This window comes from Chamaea fasciata, unplaced genomic scaffold (genome assembly GCF_029207755.1).
Source record: "Chamaea fasciata isolate MVZ Bird 193981 ecotype frontalis unplaced genomic scaffold, bChaFas1.0.hap1 SCAF_7, whole genome shotgun sequence".
NCBI classification, from domain to species: domain Eukaryota; kingdom Metazoa; phylum Chordata; class Aves; order Passeriformes; family Sylviidae; genus Chamaea; species Chamaea fasciata.
Window position 1 is genome coordinate 13,381,527 of NW_027094092.1, and position 25,153 is coordinate 13,406,679.

The 25,153-nt window shown below is 37.7% G+C and overlaps 1 protein-coding gene across 4 annotated transcripts in view; it reads right to left on the reverse strand.

Moving 5' to 3' along the window:
* Positions 1–25,153, reverse strand: part of PLEKHA7 (pleckstrin homology domain containing A7) — a 145,520-nt gene that overhangs the window by 30,781 nt on the left and 89,586 nt on the right. For all 4 annotated transcript variants that reach the window (XM_066187624.1, XM_066187623.1, XM_066187625.1 and 1 more), the window contains 7 exons: positions 24,059–24,170; positions 18,159–18,263; positions 16,329–16,401; positions 15,002–15,102; positions 8,543–8,721; positions 6,159–6,644; positions 398–914 (listed from right to left, as the gene is read on the reverse strand). In XM_066187624.1, the coding sequence (XP_066043721.1) occupies positions 398–914; positions 6,159–6,644; positions 8,543–8,721; positions 15,002–15,102; positions 16,329–16,401; positions 18,159–18,263; positions 24,059–24,170 (1,573 nt within the window). The remainder of the gene's footprint in view (positions 1–397; positions 915–6,158; positions 6,645–8,542; positions 8,722–15,001; positions 15,103–16,328; positions 16,402–18,158; positions 18,264–24,058; positions 24,171–25,153) is intronic.

Below are 25,153 nucleotides of genomic sequence, written 5' to 3' on the forward strand. Positions count from 1 at the left end.
CAGGCATGGCAATCACAAAGCTACAAGCAAAAAAAAAAAAAAAAATCAAGGAAGATTCCATCCTGCTGAGTTTTATATTTTTGTCTTCATACTCTCTATATTAAAATACTACCATCCATATACTTTATGCATGGAAGCATACACCTTCCAGTCTTTAATTAAAAGTATCCCAAACGTAAGCGATGTGCCACCAATTTTCCTTTCCTAACCAACAAAAGTTGGTTTCATTCATCAGAATGGCAAGAGCTTGAGGAGATAATTATTCCTTGTATTAGTTTTTACAACTTACTTCATCTTTCATACACACGAGGAAGGACGCAACGAACCACAACTAAATAAACTCCCCTGCATGACACCACATATAGGATGGTTTGTAATCAGTTAAAAGGGTACCAACCTTTACAGCACGATTCCGTATCTTCCTGGGGGATCCAGCAAAAGGAACATCCACAGTCTGTCTCTCATCAGACGGTTTAACTGTGAGCCTTTCTGCAGGAGTATGTGGTCTCCGCGGGAGAAAGTTTTTTGGAGGTCCAGGTGGAGGAATATCAGATGGAGAGGGCGGAACAGATATTGATCGTGGAACATCTAATGAACTTTTTGACTTAGCACGATCAATAAAGTCTGAAGAACCTACATAAAGCGGGGCCGTGGGGCTGCCATGTTTGAACTGCTGTCTCTGCTGCCACTCATAGAGCTGCCAAACAGTTCCATCCTTATTTGCTTTCCTTTCCTCCTGGGACATCTTCAAGTGGCTTACGCGATCTTGTGCATATTTGTAGTCGCTCGGCAAATTGCGGTTTGGTGGTGGTGAGCTCCCTGAAGGCTGCCTGGTATTCTTTGGCAAAGTGTGATAGTTTTCAGGAAAAGGAGGATTGGGACCCTGACGTGTAAGAGTCTGATCAGAAGTGAGGCTGTTAAAAAAAAAGGGAAGAAAAGGGTAAATTTTAGCACACACTGATGAGTGGGAGTGACTGATAAAAAACACCTCCAATGACATAGGCATAGGAGCTACGAGACTTCTAACAGACACTTTAAAAGAATTTACAGAAATATTAACAGAGCAATATTAATGACATCTATCCTGCACACATCTATCCTACACTGTCTAAATACAAGATTTTAATTTAGTGTTTAACCTAGTATGAACTACTAGAAACAAACTTAGGGAATGGCAGCATTATGTACTTAAAATAAAAAGAAAGTCAAGATCATGAAGAAACGAATTATTGTCATGCTTATGGAGTGAGTCTGTAAATTAAAATACTCCTTTTCACAGAAAGTGTGCTCACCACTAGGTGGTGCAGTTTACGAAAACAAATGCATGTTCAGTAAAAATATCTTTAAAAGCAAGAAGAAATCTCACCAATCCCAGAATACCTCAAATAGTTTTTGTTCATGTGAATGAGGCAAAAAGAAGGAAAATGGTAAGAAACTGCTCAAAGTCCCCAGGTCTGTATGATTTACTTTCACCTAATGCTACTGGTTCTACTGATGGGAGCAACATGAGACTTTCTACAACAAAGGTCGTTGACAAATTAGAATATAAAAAGAGGCATTACATTCAGGCTTTAGTACCGCACCCATAAAACACTTGAACTCTGTAAACTAGTTCTTTTAGTAGGTAATGTTAAGACAGAATTGGCAGAAGTTTTGACAAAGTCTAGTTAGCTCCCTCTCCTGCTTTGAAGTCAAAATCTTTCCAAAGCCTCATACATAAGAGCCTGCCTGTCTAATTTCTGATTCTTCAGTCAAACATCTGGGGGTTTTATACTTTCAGTCATTTGCCTATTGATTCAGAATCTCCAAAGAGAAAACCATTCTGCTAGGCTTGCTACAAAGCATCAACACATAAAACCCCCAAAATTTAAAAAAAACAACCCAGCACAAAACCACACAAAGAAAAGCTCTGAGCATGTTTTCATCACTTCACTCGGTAAGTTCCACTCTCTGCATAAGAGGGAGACCTCATGGTTTGAAAAATGCAGGAATTCCACATGAAAGAAAGGCCAGGATGGAAAAGAACATCTTTGTTCAGCATCCAAGAGTGACTGAAGCAAGGAGGAAAGAATTGCGACCAGTAACTGCTGCTCAGTAGTTGCCACCACCTTTTTTTACTTGCAGGATCTGGCACTGTTGGACTGCCTTGAAATACGGATACTCTCAAGAGGATACATAATTGCTCATGCCAGCAAATAGAATAATTGCCCTGCACTGCCTGGAGGATTACAAGTCTGTAAAAGCTCTGGTCTCTCAGACCACAAAAACTTGATGTTACCTCGAATTTCAGAGTGAAGATTAAAGCAGGCAGGTAGTATGAACACAGGCAACACAAAGACCAGCATACAGTGGTTGTGCAATCTCTTTTAATTCTCTAATTCATTGCATCATGTGCACTTTGAATGTCCTGTATTTCGCCACCAATTTTTTCCACGCGTGGTGGAAATGTATTTTCTCTAGATAGCAATAAGAACTGAGAATGCTTGGAGTGGATAATGCTTCAAAAGGACATTTGAGGGAGGCATGAAGCTAAGACAGATTTCTCCGTGGAAAAACAGAGAAGAGATTTTGGCCACTTCTATACTCCAGTTTAATGGAGACCTCACAAAGGTGGTCCCTTCCTGGATGTTCTAAACTATCTGTGTGTGATTATTTTCTAACTGGACATTAAAAGGCAGAGTATTGAGATCAGCTGGAATTGGTGGCAGTCACTGAAGTCATCAGGGCTGGCAGCTTTAGGAGCAAAACCAAAGACCGCGTAAGTTTTGTTGGGGGCAAGGGGAATCATGCCTTCCTTCCAGAAATGGATGATTTTTTCTTAGATTAACTAAAAAACGTTATTTTGAAAGTAGTACATGGAGCAGCTGATATGAGCCTGTTTCATGCAATACTTCAGCCTGCTATAAAAAGAGAACAAAGTTGAATGTGCGTAACATTGCACAGGGAAAGTCATATTCAGAGCTGAACTTCGGAGGCAACTGCCTACATACAGGCACATTGTGTTTTCTCAGTATCTGAAGTAGGGAGAAACCTCAAGCTGAGATGACAAGCTTTAAGCTGGTGGCATCTCTACCATACAAGGTTTGAGATGCTTAGGGATAATTTGCATCATATAAAAATAGGCTCTGAGGCAACACATCAACTTTAAGGTAAAGAAAAATGTCCCAAATGACTCAAATTAGTCCACAACAGACCACGGACTATTGCCTTCTTGGAGATTAGGTGCAGAAGTGAGCAAAAGCAGCTGTTTTTGAGAATCTCCCTCATTTGAATGATGAGGTATAGAAAATATAAAAAGGAAAGCAGACATTAAAGAGTGAATAAATGGCCTGATATCATATTATATGACTACTGGCCACGAAAATCATTCAGGGTCTGCCATGGGAAGCAACCACACAGAAGATATTGTAAAAAGAGAAGATAGATGTTCAAAAGACAACCAGTACTATTATTAGAAACACTGTGCCCATTCATGGGAATGCACAGAAGCTAACAAAGACAAGTAATGTCTCTTCCTTAAGCAAATCAGGAAGGAACGGAAAGTTCTGCATAACAAGAAAGGTTTTAACACTACTTGCAAGAAAGGAAGTATCTCAACATGACTGCATCTAGTGGGGAAATATTAAGCTTAATTGGATTTATATATTTTTAAAATGCAAGTAAATGTTCGAAATAGCAAATTCTTCATAATTATGCATTGACTAAGTTTATGCAGACACTGGAACCAGATCAAAACGTAACAATTTTTTTAACAGCTGCCGTTTGATGGTCCTGACCTTGACCTTTAATTGCTCAAACCCAAAACCACCTGAAAGCCTTCTTTCAAACCTTCCACTTCTTGAGATCTCTCTGAAATGCTGGCATGAATCTTACCAAAGCAGGTATCCCCATCTGCTGAGAACAGAGTGGGATTAGATGGCTACACCGGATGTCACTGGAGTGCAGCTGAGAGGTCACTAAGAGAGGTGGATCTCCAAAGTAACAGCTAACATTTACAACTCAGCGAACTGAGCACTTTATTAAAAGGGGAAGTAAAACATCTCTTTGAAATGTCTAAAGATCTATATAAAAAGGCACCGTTCCTACAAATGATCATACTGGATTTGTGTGAACCCTTTAGCTGAAAGAGTTCTCCCCTGTCATAATCAACCTGCTGGCAAGAACTGCATCTGGACACACCTGAGCCAGGAAACAAATAAAGCTGTACCCATTCTGTGTTCAAGAATTATCCAGCCTTCTGAATCCTCAGAGGTTCTCTATTTATAACATTTCAGCTGGAATAACAACCAATATGGAGCTTTAAAAAATTAAGTGGTCTACTACTACTTACTAAAATCAAAATGGAATGTCAATCAAATTATCATCTCTGGCTTAAATTTCTACACCGTGCAATCAGGACAACTAAAATTCAACTCCTATCCATCATTTGACTACACTGCAGCAACCTCAGCAGGCTAGAAGAAGGTGCCATTTAAAAGATGACTCTAATTATCTCTGGGAAGGTAACATACAATTTATTCCGAATGCAGAGAATATAATGACATTTGTCAGGAAAAGGCAAAGAAAACAAGGTCAACTTAGCCAAAACAGACATTTTTAGAGATATGCATATGGAGATATAAAGCTATATCTAGAAACAGATATACACACAGATATACATATCTACCTATCTCCCTTTTCACTGAATACTTAGCAGCTCCAGCGGAGGTAGCTGGTCTCTTCTAGAACAAAGCCTGCAACCACACCATCTTAACACTGCACCTGGAACACGCCTCTAAAGTTAATTTACTGGAAAGAGTAATTAGGAAGAAAACCATACTTATTTAGCTATCAGCCAAGCCTGTCACTGCCAGGACTTCTGATGCAAAAAACATCAACACAAAATTTTTAAGCATGAGCTCATTAGTTCAATCATTTTCTCTATTACTTTAGGAAAATCAATGTGTGTAATAAGAACCAACTTACAAAGTACTTTTTTTCATTAAACTTATATTCTTTTGAGAAGTACTGATTGATATCCAAGCAAAAAAGATGGAAGATAATTGACTCTAGCAGTCTAAAAGAACATTAAATAATATATAAAGAAAAAAAGAAAGCTTCTTCAAGGGTAATTTCAAAGATAAAAGAGTAGAAGAATGGACTTCCACACACAATTACCAACTCTTAAACTTCTTACAGGCTCCAAATTGACAAACATTAAATTAAAAAAGCATTTTAAAAATTCCCAAAATGTTTTCTCCATCCTAAAAAACACATGCCAAAGTCTCTTGATTGTTTATACTATAATTAGATTTGAGCAGATTTATAAAACACTAATTCAGTAGAATAAGCACATTTGAAAAATCCTCACAAGTAGCATCAAGCCCAACTGTTTTTCCTGCCACTTGACAAAAGGTGATATTCTGAACAGACGCACATATTCATAGTTAATTTTTCCAACTGGTACTTAATCTGACTTTGAAAGCAAAACAATTATGAGATTTTCAAACTACAGAAGCATTCCAGTGTGCATTTCACCTACTGGTACTATTTATGTAATTTCAGGGACAGAAAACAGAGAAGAGAATCCTGGAGACCATCCCAGGACATCTTCATTAACTAAATGAATATATGGAGACCTTTCAATATGTGATACACACACCGTGACTCTGAACGTAGTGATCTGATAGAGAGGAGTGAATGGATATTTGTAACAGGAACAGAAGAGAAGAGGAAAGTAATGAGCATTCAATACTTTTTAAAGTGGGAAATAAACAATTACCTGTAATTTATATTGTGAAATTGCTTATGAATAAGAGGTAACTGAAGTTTGCACTTCACTTTATGGCTCTTCAAAATTTAAGCAAATTTTAAGAAGTTTTAAGCATCCACAGTGATTAAAAAAAGAAAAATAAAATAGCATGCTAATCTCTCTTATTCTTTTTGCAATACTCTAACAACATTAAAGAAATTTGAATAGCCAATCCCCTATTGGCTTTCCCAGGAGATAAATGCCTGAAAAATACCATTCTGCACTGAAGGAAAAAATAAGTTTTCTTATATATTGTCTCTGTAAAATATTGTTCTGATTTGCACCAAAGGTATTACTAACAAACATTTTCCTTTAATTTAAGAAAACACCACTTGGCCATCTAGTTAAAGATGGGCCTATTACTAACCTTTTTGTATCTCCTTTCTGGACTTTTACCCAGTGCTCCACTTGAGCCATGTTAGTTTTCCTTTGAAACTGCTTATCTGGATTTGTTCTGGGAACAAACCCTCTTTTATATGAGCCAGTACCATTCTGCTCCACTAGGCCAGCACTCATACTTAATGAATTAGGAAGCGTTCCATTCTTCTCAGCTGGTTGAGGCTGAGCTACTTGGGACCACGATGCATTCGTTAAGTCTGGAAATAATGAATCAGCTTCTGTTAAGGCATGCTTAGCCTTTCCTTTTTTGGTTTCCAGAGTTTCTTTTCTGTGGATGTAACGCTCCTCCTCCTCCTTTTCTCTTCTTATCTCTTCACGCTTATCGTATCCAAGCATTTCAGCTGATTTCTGATAACTTTCTTTTGTGTCTGTAATCTCTGCCTTCACACACTCTTTGCAGGCATCCACATGATTGACTTGGGGAACAGCTTGCTGATCCACTTTTTCAGTTTCCCTGAAAAGAAAATGCCTGTCAGTAATGAACACTGCTTAATTGTGAAAAGTTGGTGTGTTCTTGCTGCTCTTCCACAAAGGATACCCACAAAATCACTCTCTGCAGACTGTGATAAATTTGATATGTTATGATAAATATGCTCAGCACAACTCAGTTGCTATGCCAGTTAGACAAAAGTTACCTTTATTGTGCTGCCAAGGAAGCAGAAATGACTTATATACATCTGTAGAAATGACTGAAAATACTGGTATTGAATGAAAGAAGTGTTCAACATAACATTATGTACAAAAAAGCTGTAAATAAAAAAAAATCTTCCCATCCTAGAGGGATATGAAAAAGAAAAAAAAAAAAAAAACTGAAAGCCAAAAAACCAAAACTAAGCTGCCAACTGCTCATGGCAAAATATAAAAAAAGTCTTTCATATCTCTGTAGATGCCTCAGGGACTAGTCACTTCTGGCTGAGAGGACAGAGCAATACCTACATTTAAGTCAGTACTATTGCCCAGGGAATTTCTATAGGGGAGCTACTGCTGAAGAAAAAATTGCTCCATGCTGCAGTGCACGCTAGTTTACTTATTTACCTTCTTGCCTAAATAATCCCAGAAATCTTGACATTAAAATTTGGACACACTATAAAATGTCTGAGGATTCTAAAAGTTTCATGCTGCTTTTGACACATAACATACTTCATTTGTAATTTTCTTCATCTCCTTATAACAATAAGCTTCTCAACAACTTTTTTTTTCTCTCACAATGTGATGTGTTCTCACTGATCTCAGGGCAGCACCTCATCTCTGAAACTAAGTTCAGCTTCTATAAAGCTTTATGGAAAGTAAAGTCAGGCTAAATGCCATGGCAAAATTGTTTTCACGTCAGTCTAATTAGAAAAGAATAGTCTACTTCAGAGCAAGGATATTGGATCAATACTTCTAATGTGCCAGACCTTCCCATTTTTTCTTTCAATTATTCCTGTCCTTACAAAGGAGATAAAGGAAAAGGTACCAGCTTGTCTCTTGAAATTTAAATTAAATCTAGAAAGTCTTAACACAAGATCATATAAGATGTAAAACTCTGGAAGAGATGCTGATCCTTTGCTTGTATTTGACTGGCCAGAAGAAAGTTGTGTGAGATACTCAGAGAACCTGCACCGTAACATTTCAGTCCTCACAGCCCACAGTGGTTAAAAAAGAAGGCTTGTCTCATAGAACAGTCTCCTTTTACGTGGAGGATTAGATAAGGAGTCATATTCCAAAGCCAAAACATCAAGAAGGCTACATCAATTTAAGGAAAAAAACTGGAAGCACATTTTGGCACAGCTGAATTTGCTCACTATCAGTTCATACCTGCATAAATTAGTTGATATCTATTAACTCTATGCACTTGCGATTTACCCATCCCTAGCATTCTTTTCCCCCTTAACAGCACTTCAATCCTAGTTCTAAACACTCATTTGAAACAACTCAAACTTCTGTTCTTTTTCTTTTACTTTTCTCAACCAAAGACTGCCAGTTGGCTGCTGCAGGTGTATGAATTTGCCCACAGAAACCGGAACGTTTTACCTGAAATTTCCTAAATTATTTCATACAGAGAGAAATTAATCCAGGTCACTAAATGCGGGCACACCACTTGCATGCATACACAAATACTGAACACCAGGTACTTAATTTTTTAGTTTAAAAATTCTTAATTAAGATTTAAAATTAAGAAATAATAATAAATTTTCTTAATATCAGTAAACTATTTCGCAACAGAATGCAAATTAAAAATAATTATTTCTTTAAAGCGTGGAAGAGTTTTATGCACATATCTACAAACAGCAGTGTCAGATACCACCACGGGTGCAATTTATGTTAAGATAGGTTGAATTTGTTTTAAAAAAGTTTCAGAGTGGAACTTGCCTCTTCAGTGAGGAGCGTGTCTGCATGAGAGCAGCCTGGTTCATAGCCCGGATCCAGGCGTTCATATCCTCCTGGGTGTCAGCACTGAAGTAGTACGTCCGCATCCCTGTGTGCTCTGCCTGAGAGCCAATGACAGAATTCTTGTTGTAAATATATGCCCGCATACCTGTGTGAACAGCCTGGAAGAAAAGAAGAGGAAATAAAAGTCAGACAGCTCTTTCACCTTTTCCCCCCCCCAAAATTAACTTTAAAACAACTTTTCCAATTCTTTGACTGTTTCTTGAATTTGGGGTGAATTATCACACTGTCACAATGGGCTGTAAGTGCAGTAAACTCAAAAGGCATTCCAGTTTTTACTGAAATTCTTCTGCCTATTTCTAGAGCTATTAAGCTGAAAGCCCAGTGCTTATGATGTTCAGAGTGGGAAATTTCAGCTTTTCTTTTTCTTTTAATTGATACATTTCATTTGCCATAAATACTATACTAAACAAACTGAAGAAATCCCTATACTAAACAATTTTTAAAAATTCTCAATGAGATATGCATCAGCAAGTCAATTTTCCCAGCTCATTTAATGAAGAAATTTATTCAGAGAAAACACAGACAAAAATCTTACATTTTAGGCAATTAAACTGGTAATTTAAGAATTGATTATAATGCATGTTAAGACCTTTTGGTTAAAGCATGCACTTGAACACATATTAGCTGCAAAGTCACAATACTTACTGATAAAAGTTAGTAATACTGATGGAATTATCACAGCACATAAAACATTGACAATTATCTCTGCACGCCAAAATACTCCATGAAATTCCACTGCGAACTAGAAGTACTGGGCAATTTCACTATAAATATATTCAATATTCAAATGGCTTCAATATGGAATATCTTCACAACTCTAGGCTAGTTGAATTTCATCAAATCTCATCCATATTTGTATTAGCAATAGTATAAATATTACCAAATCATATAAGTCCTGTAACACGACAGATTAGCAGGGATTCATTTCCTTACTTTCCAAAAAACCTGAAGACAGTATACTCTGCTTCAAAGCTCTTGTAATGATATTAAAATGAAATTAATAATTTAAACTTATTTTTATAAAACTAAGCCTGCTATCACATACAAAAGCTAATAGCATTGAATACTGCTGACATAGGGTTTTTTAAAAGGAAAAGAATTATATAAAATTTTTAATTTTGCTACATCTGTTTCTAAAGGATAAATGTATATTGCAAGTAATGCCTAAATAATTGGTCATTTTATATTGATGAAATCCTCTTCCCCCCGTAATTCTAAATCAAATTTTAAAAAAATTATTGTATAGACAATCATAAATCGCTTCAGAAATACAATAGTTTTGACAAAACTCAGCCTCTATTTAATCCAGTGCAGCCCTTCCTAAACATTATAACTTCAGTTGTTTACCTAGAATTTCCCAAATTACCATGACCTTAGAGACTTGTATCAACAACTCCAAAGAGCAAAATATGTGCTTGCTATTACAGTGCTTTTAAGTAAGTTCTGTGCAAAATTTCCTTCTTTGCTTTGGCAGGCTGTTCTCCTGAATGTGTGAAATGTGGCCTTTCCCTTCTGCGCCTCAAGCAAGGAAGCCTGAGTTTGTTTTGAAAACTGGAGACTGAAGTAGAACAGCCAGCTAGAAAAAGGAGGAGGAAAAGGAAGGAAAGGAAAAGGTTACATAAAGAAGTCAAGACTCTCTCCTGCTCAAGAGAGTCTCCGCTTCCCAACAATATTGGCTGAAAAGGGAATACAAGGTGGTTTCTTTTCAATTCCCACCATTAGCTGCCTACCTGAACACAGCAAAATGGCTTACATTAAACAATAGCTCTGATCAATCACATATTTAGAAATCAAAGGACTTTATTCACGTTTGCCTGGTTGAGTTCTTTGGCCTTTCTTTGTTGTTATTGGGGGTTGTCTTTTTTCTCCATTTTCAGAACACAATAATGCTCAAAGCAAATATGATTTAGTAGCATTAATTCATTGTAATTTACAGTTACCGTCCAGTGTATGAAGAGACCAAAAACTGGCAGCTCCAGATATAAAGAAAAATGGTACTTTAATGTGAGACCTTATGCCTACAGAGTTCCTTTAACAGAGCAGGTTGATCCCACAGAAGGTGTTAAAACTCAGAAGTGAATCGATTCCTGCAGCAAAGCAGACTATGCATGTCCCACTGCAGATGATGCAGTAGGACACAACCATTCACCGGTTTTACACTTGCTTAAAAAACCCAGAATTTTGGGTAACTATGTGCAGAGACTGCATAGCACACCAAGAAATGGATTTAACAGCTGTCTTAATTGACCTGAACACCCTAATCAACATAACCCACCTGTGTTTTAGGTTTCTCTTTGAACACAGCTGCAAGCACTGCCTAAGAGGTTGCAGGCGAAAACAATATCAAAATGCAAACTGTGCTGCACCACTCTCTCTTGAGAGACTGAAGCTCTCCCAGCCTTAAACATTCCCAGCTTCAGAAGGGATAGTGGGGATGGTGTGCGATTATCAACAAACACAATATCCTGAAGTACACAATATGTAACACGAGTTAAGGGAAAATTCAAATTTATTTCAGTTATTTATTAGTAGTATGTTTTATATGCAAGAAAGACACTTTGTGCCAGCATCCTGTAGCTGTCCCTGCTGGCAGAGAGAAGCTAGGAGGCCTTTTGGGGTTGAGATTTTTTTTTAAAGCCAAAGCTATTAGGATGGCTACAGCATACTAAAAAGCCTATAACACAGCACATGCGCACATGTACACCATACACACAACAGTGAAAAAATAATATTGGTACCTATTCACGCATTCAGATGCCTTAACGTGGATAGATTGAGAAGAAAAGCAGTCTCTCTCCCATAGTGCACAGTAGGAGAAATGGACAGTAAACCCCAAGAGCATATCAACAAGACAAGACAAGGACAAAAAAATTAAACAAGTTAAAATCATTAAAAGACTGATCTTAAAAAAAAAATCAGCAAAACAAAAACAAAAAAACCCGAAAAACACAACTTAATAAAAGGCTCTACTAAAAATAACTACTACCTACAGCTACGTTCATCTCCACTTGTTCAAAACACCTAAGAGAGAAAAGCCACCATTCACAGAACAAAGGGATTACTAAGAAAACAGTTTTCTAATAACTGTAATCTCTCCAAGTTAGTTCTGCCAATAAGTTATAATATACAGAAAATTCTTCCTTCTCCTGAATTTTGATACTTATGAACCCTTTATGAGCAAAAATTGAAATAATACTCTGAGCCTTCACTACAAACTCAACAACAGCCCCCTACGAACTCAACAACAGCCCCCTACAACCTAACTCATCTTTCACCCTTAAATAATATTGAGCTTCTTGAGGATTTCTAGAAGCTTGAACCCTTCCCTCTTTCAAACTCAAAAACAGCACCTCTCAAATTTACAACCCTTGGCATTTCTTCACCTGAGTCCCCAGACCCAGAGCAATAAGGAAACAACACTGATTCAGAGAACATAAAGAAAAACTATGTCAATTTTTTTTTTTTTTTAGGAAAACCATTGAGATTAAAGAAACAGATAGGAAGCTTGTCCTGGTCTCAGCAGTCTAAGCAATGAACAAATACTTCCATTAGTAAGACCAGTTAAAAATAATTTTCATGTTTGAGGACAACAAGGCCTCTAAAGAGACTGTGATGACACGTACCTCCATAAACTGATACTATTCCTGTCCAAAATTATTGTATTACTACAAAGTATAGTCATTTCTCTGTTAATCACAGGAAGCATTTCCAGCTATATTATATGAATGTTTAGCCAGCCTTTTCACATTAAAATCTAAACACTGAATTTGTGCTCACTCATATTGGTACCAACAAAAAATTATTATTTTAAAATGCAGCTATTAGATTAACTAAATATCTTTAGGATGCAAGGTGCTGAACTAAATATGCAGTAAAGATCCTGAGTTCTAGGCTCACACACCAGCTTAGCAGCAGTGGCTTACAGCTAGTCACAGCACTTTGCTCAGCACAAATAAAGGAAGTGAAAAAATTTTCGAGAGTCAAAAACCGTATTACGATAGAGAACTAAAAGCAAAGTTTCTAAACAAAACAAAAAAAAAAAAATAAATGCACATACTGTTCTATTTCAAAGTAGGGGTTTGATTGCATTTCAAAAGCCTGTACGCAGTTCTGCAGGCCTGTAATTGTTAAACATCCAAAGAGACACAAAAACTTAAGCTGGACTTCAGGAATGATGAAAGGAAAAGGATTTTGAGAACTCCTACAGTGCACATTTTAACACTTTGCAGTGTTTAACACAGACCCCAGAGAGCATGCATTTTACAAGCCTTCTTCTAATCAAATCATATGCAAAAAGCATCCATGTATTTGCTTAGCAAATCTCCTTCCTCCAGTTTCACAAACAAAAGAGTTGAATTTTTTTCCAGTTGTGCTCTTTCCCTAGCTTCCAAACTCATTGCCACTTCAAATGGGAGCCAACACTCTGTTGTAACAGATTTACAACAACCTCAATAAAGAACAGGCCAAATGTAAGAAATGCCATGGCTCATTCTCCCACTTACTCAGGTCTTAAATGCAAAAAAAGCCCTTATCTTTCTTTTGGGCTTAATCTGCCTGTGTGTTCTATTTCTGGCTGCGAGACAGAATGCCCATCTAAGCTCTGGGTCCTGAGGTGCTCTGAAGAGATGAGATAAAGGTAATGGCTGCTGAGTGATGGATGCCAGCACCAGTGTGCTCCTGCTGTGGGGTGCCCACAGCCAGCTCTGTGACCACTGAGCATCAGTGTTGGACAGGGTCTGCACCATGGGAACAGCACAAAATCCCCCTGCTGCCCTTGGAGCTGGGTCAGAATAAAATCAAACTGCAGCATCCAGACTGAAGCCAGTCATCAAACACCTACAGCAGAGTTAAAACTGGCCTGACAAACTGATACTTGAAATGCTGATTTTTTTACAGAGTTTTCTAGCATAACCTTTCTTTTGCTATCAACACCCTATTTCTATCTATATCAACCTTTTAGTAACGACCCTGTGTTGAAAGTCTCAGGTTACTGGTTCATGATATTTTCAGAAGAAGACTCAGATTAAATACCTGGTAGAGCTCATATAGACATGATAACCTAAAAGGAACAGGGGAAGTCTACATTTGTTTCTGGAAAGGTTTAACCATGACCAAACCATGGATTCCACTCCACTTGGCCAGTGGTGACTTAGGAGCATGCGTAAACACCATTTGAATAAAATCAAAAGCAAGGAACCCTAGAAGAAAGAGTACATTGAGTTCCCCTCTTTCAGTACATGCTTCCTCCTAGGAAAAGGCTCTAGAAAAGGAGGGCTTTATGAATCACACTCAGTAAATACTGGAGGTGGAATGTTTTTCTTAAGCAAAGATTTCTTTGTAGCTTTATCCTGATAACTCATGCTCAGTGCATTTGAAAAAGTACAATAAACATTTCCACAAAGTGCACTGAGTCTTTTTTTAAACACATTTCCGAAGTTAATATTTGTTTAATAAATTTCAAACCATTATCCACTTGAGCACAGAACTGAAAGTAATAAAAGGCAGTCTCAATTTTAAAACACCTCAAAAAATCAAAATGCAAGAGAAAGTCAGATGTCCTTCATAATTTCAGCACAAAAAATATTAAACAGAGATTCCTTCTAGATCTCCTAAAGTACGCCTGATCAAAACCTGATTTTTAAATTACTTTAAAATTTACATAGCTGATCTACTTGATAGAAAAACAAGCTCTGACTTTAAATCTGCCACAGGCACAGAAGTTTCTCAGCTTTGCCTAAGTGATGTAGTTTTGACAATCATTTGGAGTCAGGTTTTTGCACTATCAAGAAGTATATGTTTTATTTCATGTAACAAAAACTAGAACTGTAAATTATACAATTATATTTATTTTTAGCAGAAAAAGAACAAAAACCACCCACAAACTCTATCAAACAAGAGTACATTTTCCTTTAAAAAGTCCATACCACTTAGCATGACTAAGAGGTGCCATTTTCTAACTGTGAGATCTGATTCTATTCTTTTCTTTTTTAAAAAAAAACACAACAAAACCAAACAGACATAAGTCCATTATGAGATCAAGTACTCTATTACAAAGTAAATAAGACAACTATTCTTCCAATTTATAAACAGTACTGGAGCAACTTGTCAATACTAATTTCTGATTTTCGAAACAGGCTCTTTACTCAGAGACACTTCATTAGGCTCTAAGGACACTTATGAAGTAACAGACATGAATGTCAATTCACAAGCCAAAAAAAAAAAGTGCTATGTCACATTTGAACAGGCAGTCAATACACCTGTCTGCTTTTAAAAACCAGTAACAAGTAAAACAGGAAAATAGATGATGCTCTTGTTTACAACAGCAGCTTTTCTAATGCAAATGAACTATGAATAAGCTGATAAGCTTTGCAAATGTACCTTAAAAGAAAATTTGCGATTTATACGATCTTCAGGTCCAACTGGAGATATTACATAACTAGGCAATGGGATGCTCCCCAGAACAGACTCTTCTCTGCTGTCTGTGGAATAAAAAAATAGAATTTAGTTCCCTGCACTGCTCAGTGGGCTAACAATATATTTCTCCTTTATGGACGCAGAGAAAAGAGGCATTAAGTAGAAACAAGAGTGGTTCAGACTGAATATAAGGAAAAGCATTTCCGCAAGGACAGAGCAACAGGGGCACAGGCCAAGGAAGAAGCTGCGCCATCATCTCCATCCTTGGAGCTTTTCAATGCCTGACTTGATTAAGCCCTGAGCAACCTGGGCTGACTCTTCCTGACCCTGCTTTCACCAGGCACTGGGATGGGACACTTCCTGAAGTCCCTTCTGACGTGAATTCAGTTATGACTCAACACCAATAATACATTAATACATGCAGAAAAACGTGTTAGTTTTAAAGAAAAAAAAGATTGGAGCTTGTTTTCTTAATCAGGTTGGGGTTTTTATCGAGGTTTTTTTCTTTATCTTTTTTTTTGCGGGGGGGGGGGGGGGGGGTTGGATGTTGCTTTTTAGCTTCAGCCAGAAGACTACACTGAAAGAATAAAGCTCATTGTGCCAAATGAACAGCAACAGGTTGCAAAACACGATGGACCTTCCATTTAGCACTGTACATCTAGGCTAATTGCTATAATTAGGAAACCTCTCTTACTGCTGGCTCCAAGTGATCAACAGCAGAAATGCAGCATCTAGAAATATGATTTCCAAGTCTACTATTTCTGTAAGGCTTTCCTAAAATTGCAGCACATGAAGTATTCAAAACTGGAAAATAACCTTAAGTAACACCTAGTTAGGTCTAAGATCACATCTAACCTTTTTTTTTTTTTTGTAGAATTACTGGATTCACAAGTTCTCACTGTTGCTTTGTCCCTTGGATTAAAACTGAACTAATGTCCTGATCTGGCCATTTTTGAGAGCATTCTCAAAAAACCCAGACATCCAAGTGCAAGCTAGTAGGTACCAGAACACAGATCAGAGATGGGATAAATCTTATTTATTCCAGTCAGATGTTCTGCAACGTAAACCATGGCATATACCAAACATAAATTTCATGAAAAAATATCACACAGCACCCTTGGCATCCCCTACTCTGGCCTAGAATTTGCTGTGCATTCAAGATGTCTGGCCAAGCAATTGTTTCACTGTTCATCTCAGAACAACTAACTTTATCGGAAGAGTTCAGTTAGTTCATGCATTCACCACGATTTGTACAGTTCAGACTAACTCAAAACAGCGGATATCTACTCACCTTTGTAATAAAACAAACAATAATCAGCAAGCACAAACCATCGTCTCTTCCATAACCGCATTCCAGAGCTATCCTGAAATGCAAGAAACGCGGCACACTTTTCATTTAAGGAAAGTTAACAGACACGGTGCTGATCAAGGGAGTAGGTTTACCAGAAGTTTACCTAAATACAACAGCTAATTGCAAAACAAATTGTTTATATCTTAGCAAAATATTGTGCACTAAGAAAGATAAGAGGCAAAACATCCAGCTATAAAATAATGAGGGCAGAATATTCAAACTGCTATTTTTCATTAATTAAACCTTCATCCCAAACAACATTCAGATTAACCTTGTACACAACCAATGCTTATTTTATCTGCAATAAAGAACCAAAGTGTATTTCTGGATGGCACAAACTCCAACGAAGATTGCCCGCAGACCAAAATGAAAATCACTACACAGCTGTGAAGTATGACCTCACATTTGAGGCAGTGATATCCTATAATTCAATCACCATATGTTACCCATGCCTAAAATGCAATTTAATCAAATATTCCTTAGGAAATAAAACAGGATGCATAATGTGCAAATTTTAATTAAGTATAATATAATATGCCTGTGGAGGTATATATAGATATAGATATAGATATATATAACCTTGTCAAAATGAGTAATATTTGCATTGAAATTAATTTCTGAAGCTTTTAAAATTCCCAGACTATAACCTAGGCAAGCACAACTTCTTCAGCTCGGGTAGGTTTTGATGAGACCAGCAGCATGAAAAGCACCTTCAGGTTTTAAGGGCTTACAAGCAGAGGTTAGGGGACAGAAGGAAACAGGATGTGCAGCATTGTTCTAGCTATTTCCCTCCTCCTTTCTGCAATCAAATTAAGGTTGGAAGGACTTTCTTCCCTTCCCATTTTCACGCTACAAGGCTAGCAACACATACTGTGTCTGAGTTCTGATTCTGTCCTGAAAACTAATGGACTTAGGTAGTAGATGTCAACAGAGCCGAGAGCAGAACACAGCAGAATTACATCTCCCCACCCAGGAGGAAGCAGACAGCTGTTAGCTATTTCACTTTCCTGTGCATGTGAAACCATAACTGTAAGCCTCAGATTCCAGCCTTCTCCTGCCCTGAAATCTAGCTGCTGGATCCCTGGTAATAATCTGGTAGACAGGGGTTGCCAAATGAGAAGGGCAATTATTCCCCTACAAGAAACAGCTTTACTTACTACACTCAAAGATGTGTTTCTGTCAGCTTAAGAGTCTAAGACGTAGTAGCTGTAGAATTCTGTTCAATGGATGAAATTCTATGATCCAAACTCTGCTGGCTACTAGTCTTGGGGACAGCAATGTGTGGTGAATGGATCCCCATTTCCCATAATTTTCTCCCTCCTTCTTCTGGAGAACAAAAAGGCATAGGGACCAGAATTAAGCCTTTGATTAGGGTGGAAGTGTAAAACCAAGTAAATAGAATAAGGCCTTCACAGCCAGCCTCAGGCTCACTGTGTTCTGAGGGAGTCAAAGATCACCCTGACAACAAGCCAGCAGCATGAACCAGGGAAAAGACCCAGATTTAGATAACAAAGTTATAGCCTCAATATTGAGCTGTGATGGTGATGTCCATTTATCAGTTTCCTCTTCTGAATTATACCCATTTGTAAATCTTGGTTTTCACACTTGCCAAGCATGAATTCCTCATCATGGAAGTCTGTGGAAGTACTCAACACTGCTCTGCGTCACCAACACTCCAGCTTCTGCTTTCTCATTTCCTTGGAAGGCACTGGCTCTTCCTTGATGATTGCATTGAAGTATATAAACAGAAAGAGGTCATCACATGCATACCTGTTTGTGCAGCCAGCCTCTTACTATCACAGGAACGTTGAGATTCCTCCTGATAGCTTGTTCCCTCTTCCCAAAGCTGTGAACTTTGTTTCCAATCTTCACAACCTGTAAAGAAGTATTAAATGCAGTGGTGGTTTCTGAACTGTACTGAGACTCATTTCACATTACAAACAGTCTCACTGCAATAACTTATACTTCATTACACAGCAACAAAGTATTCATGGCATTTTCAAGGGCAAGTAAACAGGCAATGATATTTACAACTGAGCAAAGTCAATCTTCCACTTTCATCAGGATGGTGTGCCAGCTCCTGCTGAAGAGCAGCAGCACTGGCGTGTCAAGGCAGAAAGGCAGAACTGTGCAAATTTTAGTGTGCCTGGGAAGCATTTTTGAGAACTGCATGCAAGTCTCTGGACAATATTGCACACATTTCTTACACACACTGGACTGAGCAGATGAATCCTGCTCTTGCTCTTCTTTGTTTGGGTTTTTGTGGGGGTTTTGATGGGGGGTTTTGTGGATTTTAATTTTTCTTTCCTGTTTAAATTCAAACAACACTGACAGCTTCTTTGTTTGGGTTTTTGTGGGGGTTTTGATGGGGGGTTTTTTGTGGATTTTAATTTTCCTTTCCTGTTAAATTCAAACAACACTGACAGCTTCATAAAATGCTTGGACTCTGGTCCTGCAAACAAAAGGAGAAGACAGTGGCGCTACCAGGGAAGAGACACGCACGGCATCAGTGGAATCACAAGGTAATGATTTGTGTCTCAACGAAACCTTGGTTTTGACACACATGGACAAAACTATTTCGAAAACAAACAAGGAAGGCCCATCCACTTGTGAAAAAGCAAGAATCACTCAATGAGTAATTTGCTTGTTCTTTTCCAGTCTCAGCCCAGTTTGCTCCTCCAATTGCTTTAGGACAGACTGCCCTTACAGTTGATGCCAACTACTCCAAGAAAAGAGCTGTCCAAATTCTTTCCTACAGTGTCTCTCTTTTTAATCTCTGAGCTTGTCAGGGTACAGATGCTCTGTGGGCTGCAAGCAAACAAAACTCTGGGAACAAGGATATTCATCACACACAAGGGCTAACATCAGAAAAATATCTCAGTGTACTGCTCCTGCCAGTCAGGCAACATCAGGAGTAGAAGATAGCATATAATGTAGATAATTCTAGCAAAATATTGTAACTTTAAATGGATTCTGTTGATTGGATTGATGAAGGCCAGACTTTACCAATCTGCACCAAATTTCCTGTCTTAATGAAGTGTTAATAGCTATGATCAGTATGAAAAAAATGCACTTCTTTTTTGGTGCTGTAGCATATGAAACAGTGAGGTAGACTGAACAGTTGTGAGGAGCTGTCAAAGGGCAGGATTTCCCCTTCCCCAGCAGCTCAGTGAGAGCCTGCACAAGACTCACCAGTGCCCCAGCACACCACAGGTGGTCACCTAAGGAAAAAGCCCATACCTGTCCACCTGTCCATGGCTGTTGGCACAAACCCAGCAGAGCAGGTTGTAAAACAGGTTTCTGAGGAGGTGCCCCTGCCATCCAGCTGGCAAAAACCAGTTGATAGCAAAGGTCAGGTGAGGATGGTATCACCGAGATCTCCCAGGCTGTGTCTCTGCCAGACCTGTGCTAAGGCCCTCAGCTAAGAGGCTGCAGAGCACTGGCTTTGGGCAAACACAGCCATGTACAGGCTGCTTTCAAGAAAAATGAGAAGTAAGCAATACAGTTGAGTTCTTAAAAATTGTTGCCGAATGTTAAGATGCAACAGCTATATTAAAAGGGTGATGAAAAATAATGAGGCCCAAATTTGTTAAAGCTCTGAAAGTCAAAAATCTATTTTTATTCTGTTTTTACTTTGTTTATACTTTGCAGCTGAACAGAAATAATTTTACAAAATTTACGGAACTCTAATTCTACAGAATTTAGTTTCCTAATTTTTCTCTCATGCAGATCTTTGGAAGGGTGGAAGAACTGAGGAGCAGTTGAAGTGTAGCCGATCTAGCCTTACAGCAGCATTTAAATTTTTGTTTGCTTGGTTTTTTTAATCAGATCTTGCAATCAAGCACTTTCTCTGATAGTAATTTAAAAAAAATGCAGACCACAATCTAGAAAAATCACCCTTGTACATGGTCAAAAGACTGAACAATTTCCATGGCATGGGAGCAGGAAGATTTTTCCAAAGGCTGTGTATTATATGTCAATCCAATACACATAATGGAAACAAAATTATCCTTTTAGGATACTTTATGTAATTAAAATTCTCATATAATCTTCAATATTGATCATCTCATTCTGCTCAGGAATAAAACAAAGCATAACAGATACTGCATGTCGTGCCTTGCTTCCACTGGCTAGACTAAGAAATTGGTTTAAAAGAAAAAGTATGTTTTTAAACTATTTCTCTGCACTGCAGTAGTCTTTTCCTAACTTAAATTATTCTGATATCATTGTCATGAGTTTAAAAATGCAGGCCAGCACAGCTATCTGTATCACTGAAGACACAAAAGTCACTTTTGACTTCAGTACATTTGTTATGCTGACTTGCTTGTGAATGACTGCTAAGTTTTTGCAACAAAACTCAAAAATGTCAAGAGGCAAAATTTTCAAATCCCTTTTCATCACTGCCTCATCTTTTTCTTACAGTAGCTTGTAGCTGAGGAGTTAAGTTGCTTACTTAATCATATATTTGTTTCTTTCTTTTAAACAAAAAAGTATAGGCAGACTTTAATTTGGAACAGATTTTTTTAAATACTAAACAGGAAGACTGTATTTTGGTCAAAATATGCAAATACATATGCATAATAAAACAGGGAACTTTCAACCTCAAAGGAATTTTAAAAAAATCAACCCATAAAAAGCCACCTGTTAAGTTACAAACTCTTTAACTGAAAAAATCTCAGTGCTGAGAAATGAACTTACGAATACTTTCAGTATCTCTAAGAAAACAATACAAAATCCGTATTTTTCAGATAGAAAAACCTGAAACTCTATAAAAATCCTGCTCTTAATTTTGAGCATTCACATACAGTGGCTGTGAATGAGACCCTGTGTTCCACTCCATCTCCAGACAGTCCCAGAGCTGGCACATCACATACCTGTCACCACTGCTAGACCCATTCTTTACTTGTATTCCTCCCCAGTTTATCTCAGAGAAATACCAGCAACTACCAGCGTCATCAACAATTCAATGACTTGTGTTATGTAGGATCCATCCAAAATATGCTCTCAAAATGTAGATAGTAAATACATTCCTTACTATGCTTTCATTTTTGACTTGGCCAAAGTCCTGCGTGGCACAGTAATATTTACAAACTTCCATTCACACCACCAGATGTTTTGAAAGACTAAATTCCAAATGTTCCTTACTGTCAAACTGAAACAGATCCTTATTCCTCCACAGCCTTGATTAATAATCAATGTAAATGGCTTTTAATATGGTTAACCATGTAATTGAATTGGCTACGAACAAGCAGATCTTTGGGACAGAATCTTTGCAGTTTATCAAAATGCGCTTTGGCTTTTCATTTCCTCAACTCCATACCCCTCAAATGTCAAAGAGTAGGATACACTGCATTGGTCTAAAGTCTTTAGATGACTTACTCACACAGCTCCTCCATCAAAATACTGGCCCCAAATTTGCACAGCTCTATAGAAAAAAACAGTCTGAATTTGGCCAGGATTCCAACACTATACATACACCACTCTGTGATGGCATTTGCAGGACCAAATCATAGAAGCATTTCATTAAAAAAAAAAAAAAATTAGCCATGGCTAAGTAGAGAACATGAACGCATCTAGCTTCATGATTGTGGTTCACATCTGCATCTGGGAACTCACTCTTTGAAAGAATCATTATGGAATTCAGGGAAGAAAACATTTAGAAATAGATGGAAAGACCTTAAAATGTACTCTCAACCTGCCAAAAGTCAACCTCAAAGTGGAGGACACAGATTATTTATGTTACAGCCTTTTTTCTCACTGCTAGTTCGCTTAAAATAATTTTTGTGTAAGGCTGTGAAGGAATTCAACAGATCTTCTGACTCTTCAAAACGAGAGAAGTGATTTCAAGCCTGTTAACACATGTAATGATTAAACAAAGCATATGTAAGAAAGATGTTGGTTCGTCTTAATTAAAACTCCAATATTTATTAAGGACTCAAAGTAGAATGCATCTTATAAAAACAAACTTGGTGGGGAAGCAAAGTACTGGCAAAGCCTCTGTGAGAGCTTTATTCTACGTCTAAAGCTACCATGTGTTAAAAAAATCCACACCTGGGAGCCTGCCAGAAGCATGCATAAGCCACCCTTACACTGGACTGCAAACAGAATTGAAAAAGACACCAAAACCAGACCAAACAAAGGCTTGGGAGGTGATTCTGGATATTCTCTAAGCTGTGATGAGAAAAGCTTTACCCTCCCATTCAGCTGCATGGTTCTGACATGCCCAGTGAATTAGCCTCCAGCATGTGGGTGGCCTGGGAGTGGAATCCAGTCCCCATTTTTGATCTCTGACTAGATCAGTGCAAGCACGTGACAAAGGGAAGCAGCAGGAGCAGGGGTCAGAGGATGCACACTTTTTGGCAAAAGTGTGATCCTGGCTAAGTTAAAGCCAACTGTGTCACTGGAGAATTCCCCAGCTCAAAGCACCGTATCAGGTCCCCAGTAAGTTTGCTGGTATAAAGAGGGAAAAATGATCTTTCTGCCTCTAATGCAGGCTTTAAAAAATTCAGAGGAAGGAGGGCAAATATGGTAAAAGCAAATGCTGACATATTTTGGTAAGTTCAACTCTTCAAATATCAAAAAGAAGTGTTTCAACTAATTCAAGTAACCTACTAAGCTTACTGTTTGCAGTGATAATTTCATCTAGTACTTTAAAGATAAATGTATTCTTGAGATTTGATACACTGCACTCTTAGTGTTGGTCCAGCAACTTATACACTTAGGGTTTTAAAAATAATTTTTAAAAAATTAATTTTTAGCTTCTCATGAAATTGTATCATCTCCTGTACTCAAGCACATCAAAACATTAGTAGAAAGATTTTAAGTATACCAACTAAACAAAATATCCTTGCAACCAATTCAGTGAAATCCTTTCTTAAACTCAGTTACATAAGAGGTTGCCCACTTTTGCATTTAAAAAAAAAAAAAAAAACAAACTGAAAAGTTTAAGAACTGCAGTCAAAAGTTAAGAAAACTATCTTATCTCTGCTAATTTTTTCAATATTGCTCTATCCCTTTTCATCCACCATTCTCACTGTACCGCCATTTATTGTAAGGTCAAAGAAGCATTAAAATAGATGGTGACACTTCAAGTACAGAACTTTATTATATTTTGTTCAATAATGGACACAGGTCCTTTGTCAATGACAAGGAATGAACTTTTCTATTATTAATTATTATGTGTGTGAACTCAGTGCCTGCACTGCTTGTGCGCTGCAGTGATGGCAGAAAAGGATTTAATTGTTACTGAGAAGAGGAAAGGCAGTAAGATTTCATGACAAAGTAAGAACTGCAAATTCTTGGTATCATGCATTACTTCCTGCCATATACACTGGACCACCAAAACACTTGCTGAAATACTAATATTACACATATTTACTTCCATCTGTAAGACTCTCAAACTTTCAATAATCACTATGTTAGAAGTTACCATTCAGTGCTATCACGTGCATATACAGTGCTTCTAAAAAAGCTGTAACAGTGCTGTTACTGCTGTATGCAGTGCTTTTATAAGGTTTGTGTCTGGGTAGAAGACATTATCTCTCCTCTGAGGTCTTACTGGACTTCTAGGCTGAATCCACAGCCCTGCTGAAATAAGCATAAGATTACTGGATTTAAAATTAGGGACGTTCTGATCAACAAGCTGAAAGACCAGAAAGGAAAACCTTTACCTTAGAGCCAGGTTTTGTATCAACAGCAGACGTAGTTACTGCAGTGGACGTTTCACTGACCATGCTTGAAGGCCTTTGGTTTATTTGTTGGTTGGACATAGATGAATTTCGTCTAGAAAGCAAACAAAACCAAATAATTGTTTCAAACATTCAGTTTGGCATTTTTATACTTAAAATTCACAGTGTGCAGGTAAATGACAAGCTAGTCAAATATTTCCCCTGTGCCTGCAAGTTCCTTTGCACCATTCCTGTTATTTTGATTTCAGGTCTTTCTCAAGCAGTGACATCTGATGATTGGTATTTGTCTGTGCCTCAGGAAGGAGAAACCTGCCAAACTATCTGCAAACCCAAGAGAGAATCAAGATATAACAAGGAGTGTGGTAAGAAAGAAGATAAGGCCTATGCAGTGAAAGCAAACTGTGCCAAATTTAGAGACTTGGCCACAAACCTGTGAAAGAGCCAGTACTGGGAAGAAAATGACAGGAATCAGCACTTGGCAATAACAGGCTTTTTATTTAAAATCAAACTGAGTCTAGACTGCTGTTAGACCTTTCACTAACTTAATGCTGTATCTTTGAATCTGCCTAAAATATGATTCATAGCACAATGTGAATTATTAAAATACCTTTTAAGCAAAATGGTGCAATTCATGGCAGATAATTGTCAGAAATGTGTGATTTCTGAGTCATTCTAAGATTCCAGAAATCCTGATAACTAGCTCAGATATCCATTTGAAGCATAAGTGAGGTCAAACCTAGCAGAAGAACCTGTTCAACAGGAAAGAATTCAGTACAGCCACCCAGATGAAGAATTGAGAGGATAAATGGAAGGGCAAAATAAAATCTCTGTGAAGAGAAGCTTCAGCAGTCGAGTTTGACACCAGCATCGAATGAAATTAAAACCACAGGTGGTATTTTCAAAAATCACTAACAACATAATTTAGCAAATAACAAGTAGCAATACAGTCACATCAGAAAAGAAAACACAACAAAACAAACAATTAACAACACATGATTTTCCTTTTCCCAGTCACCAAAGCCATTTCTTAGAAAAACCAAAAATAAGCTATACCAAACATAGTTGCTGCTACCACTG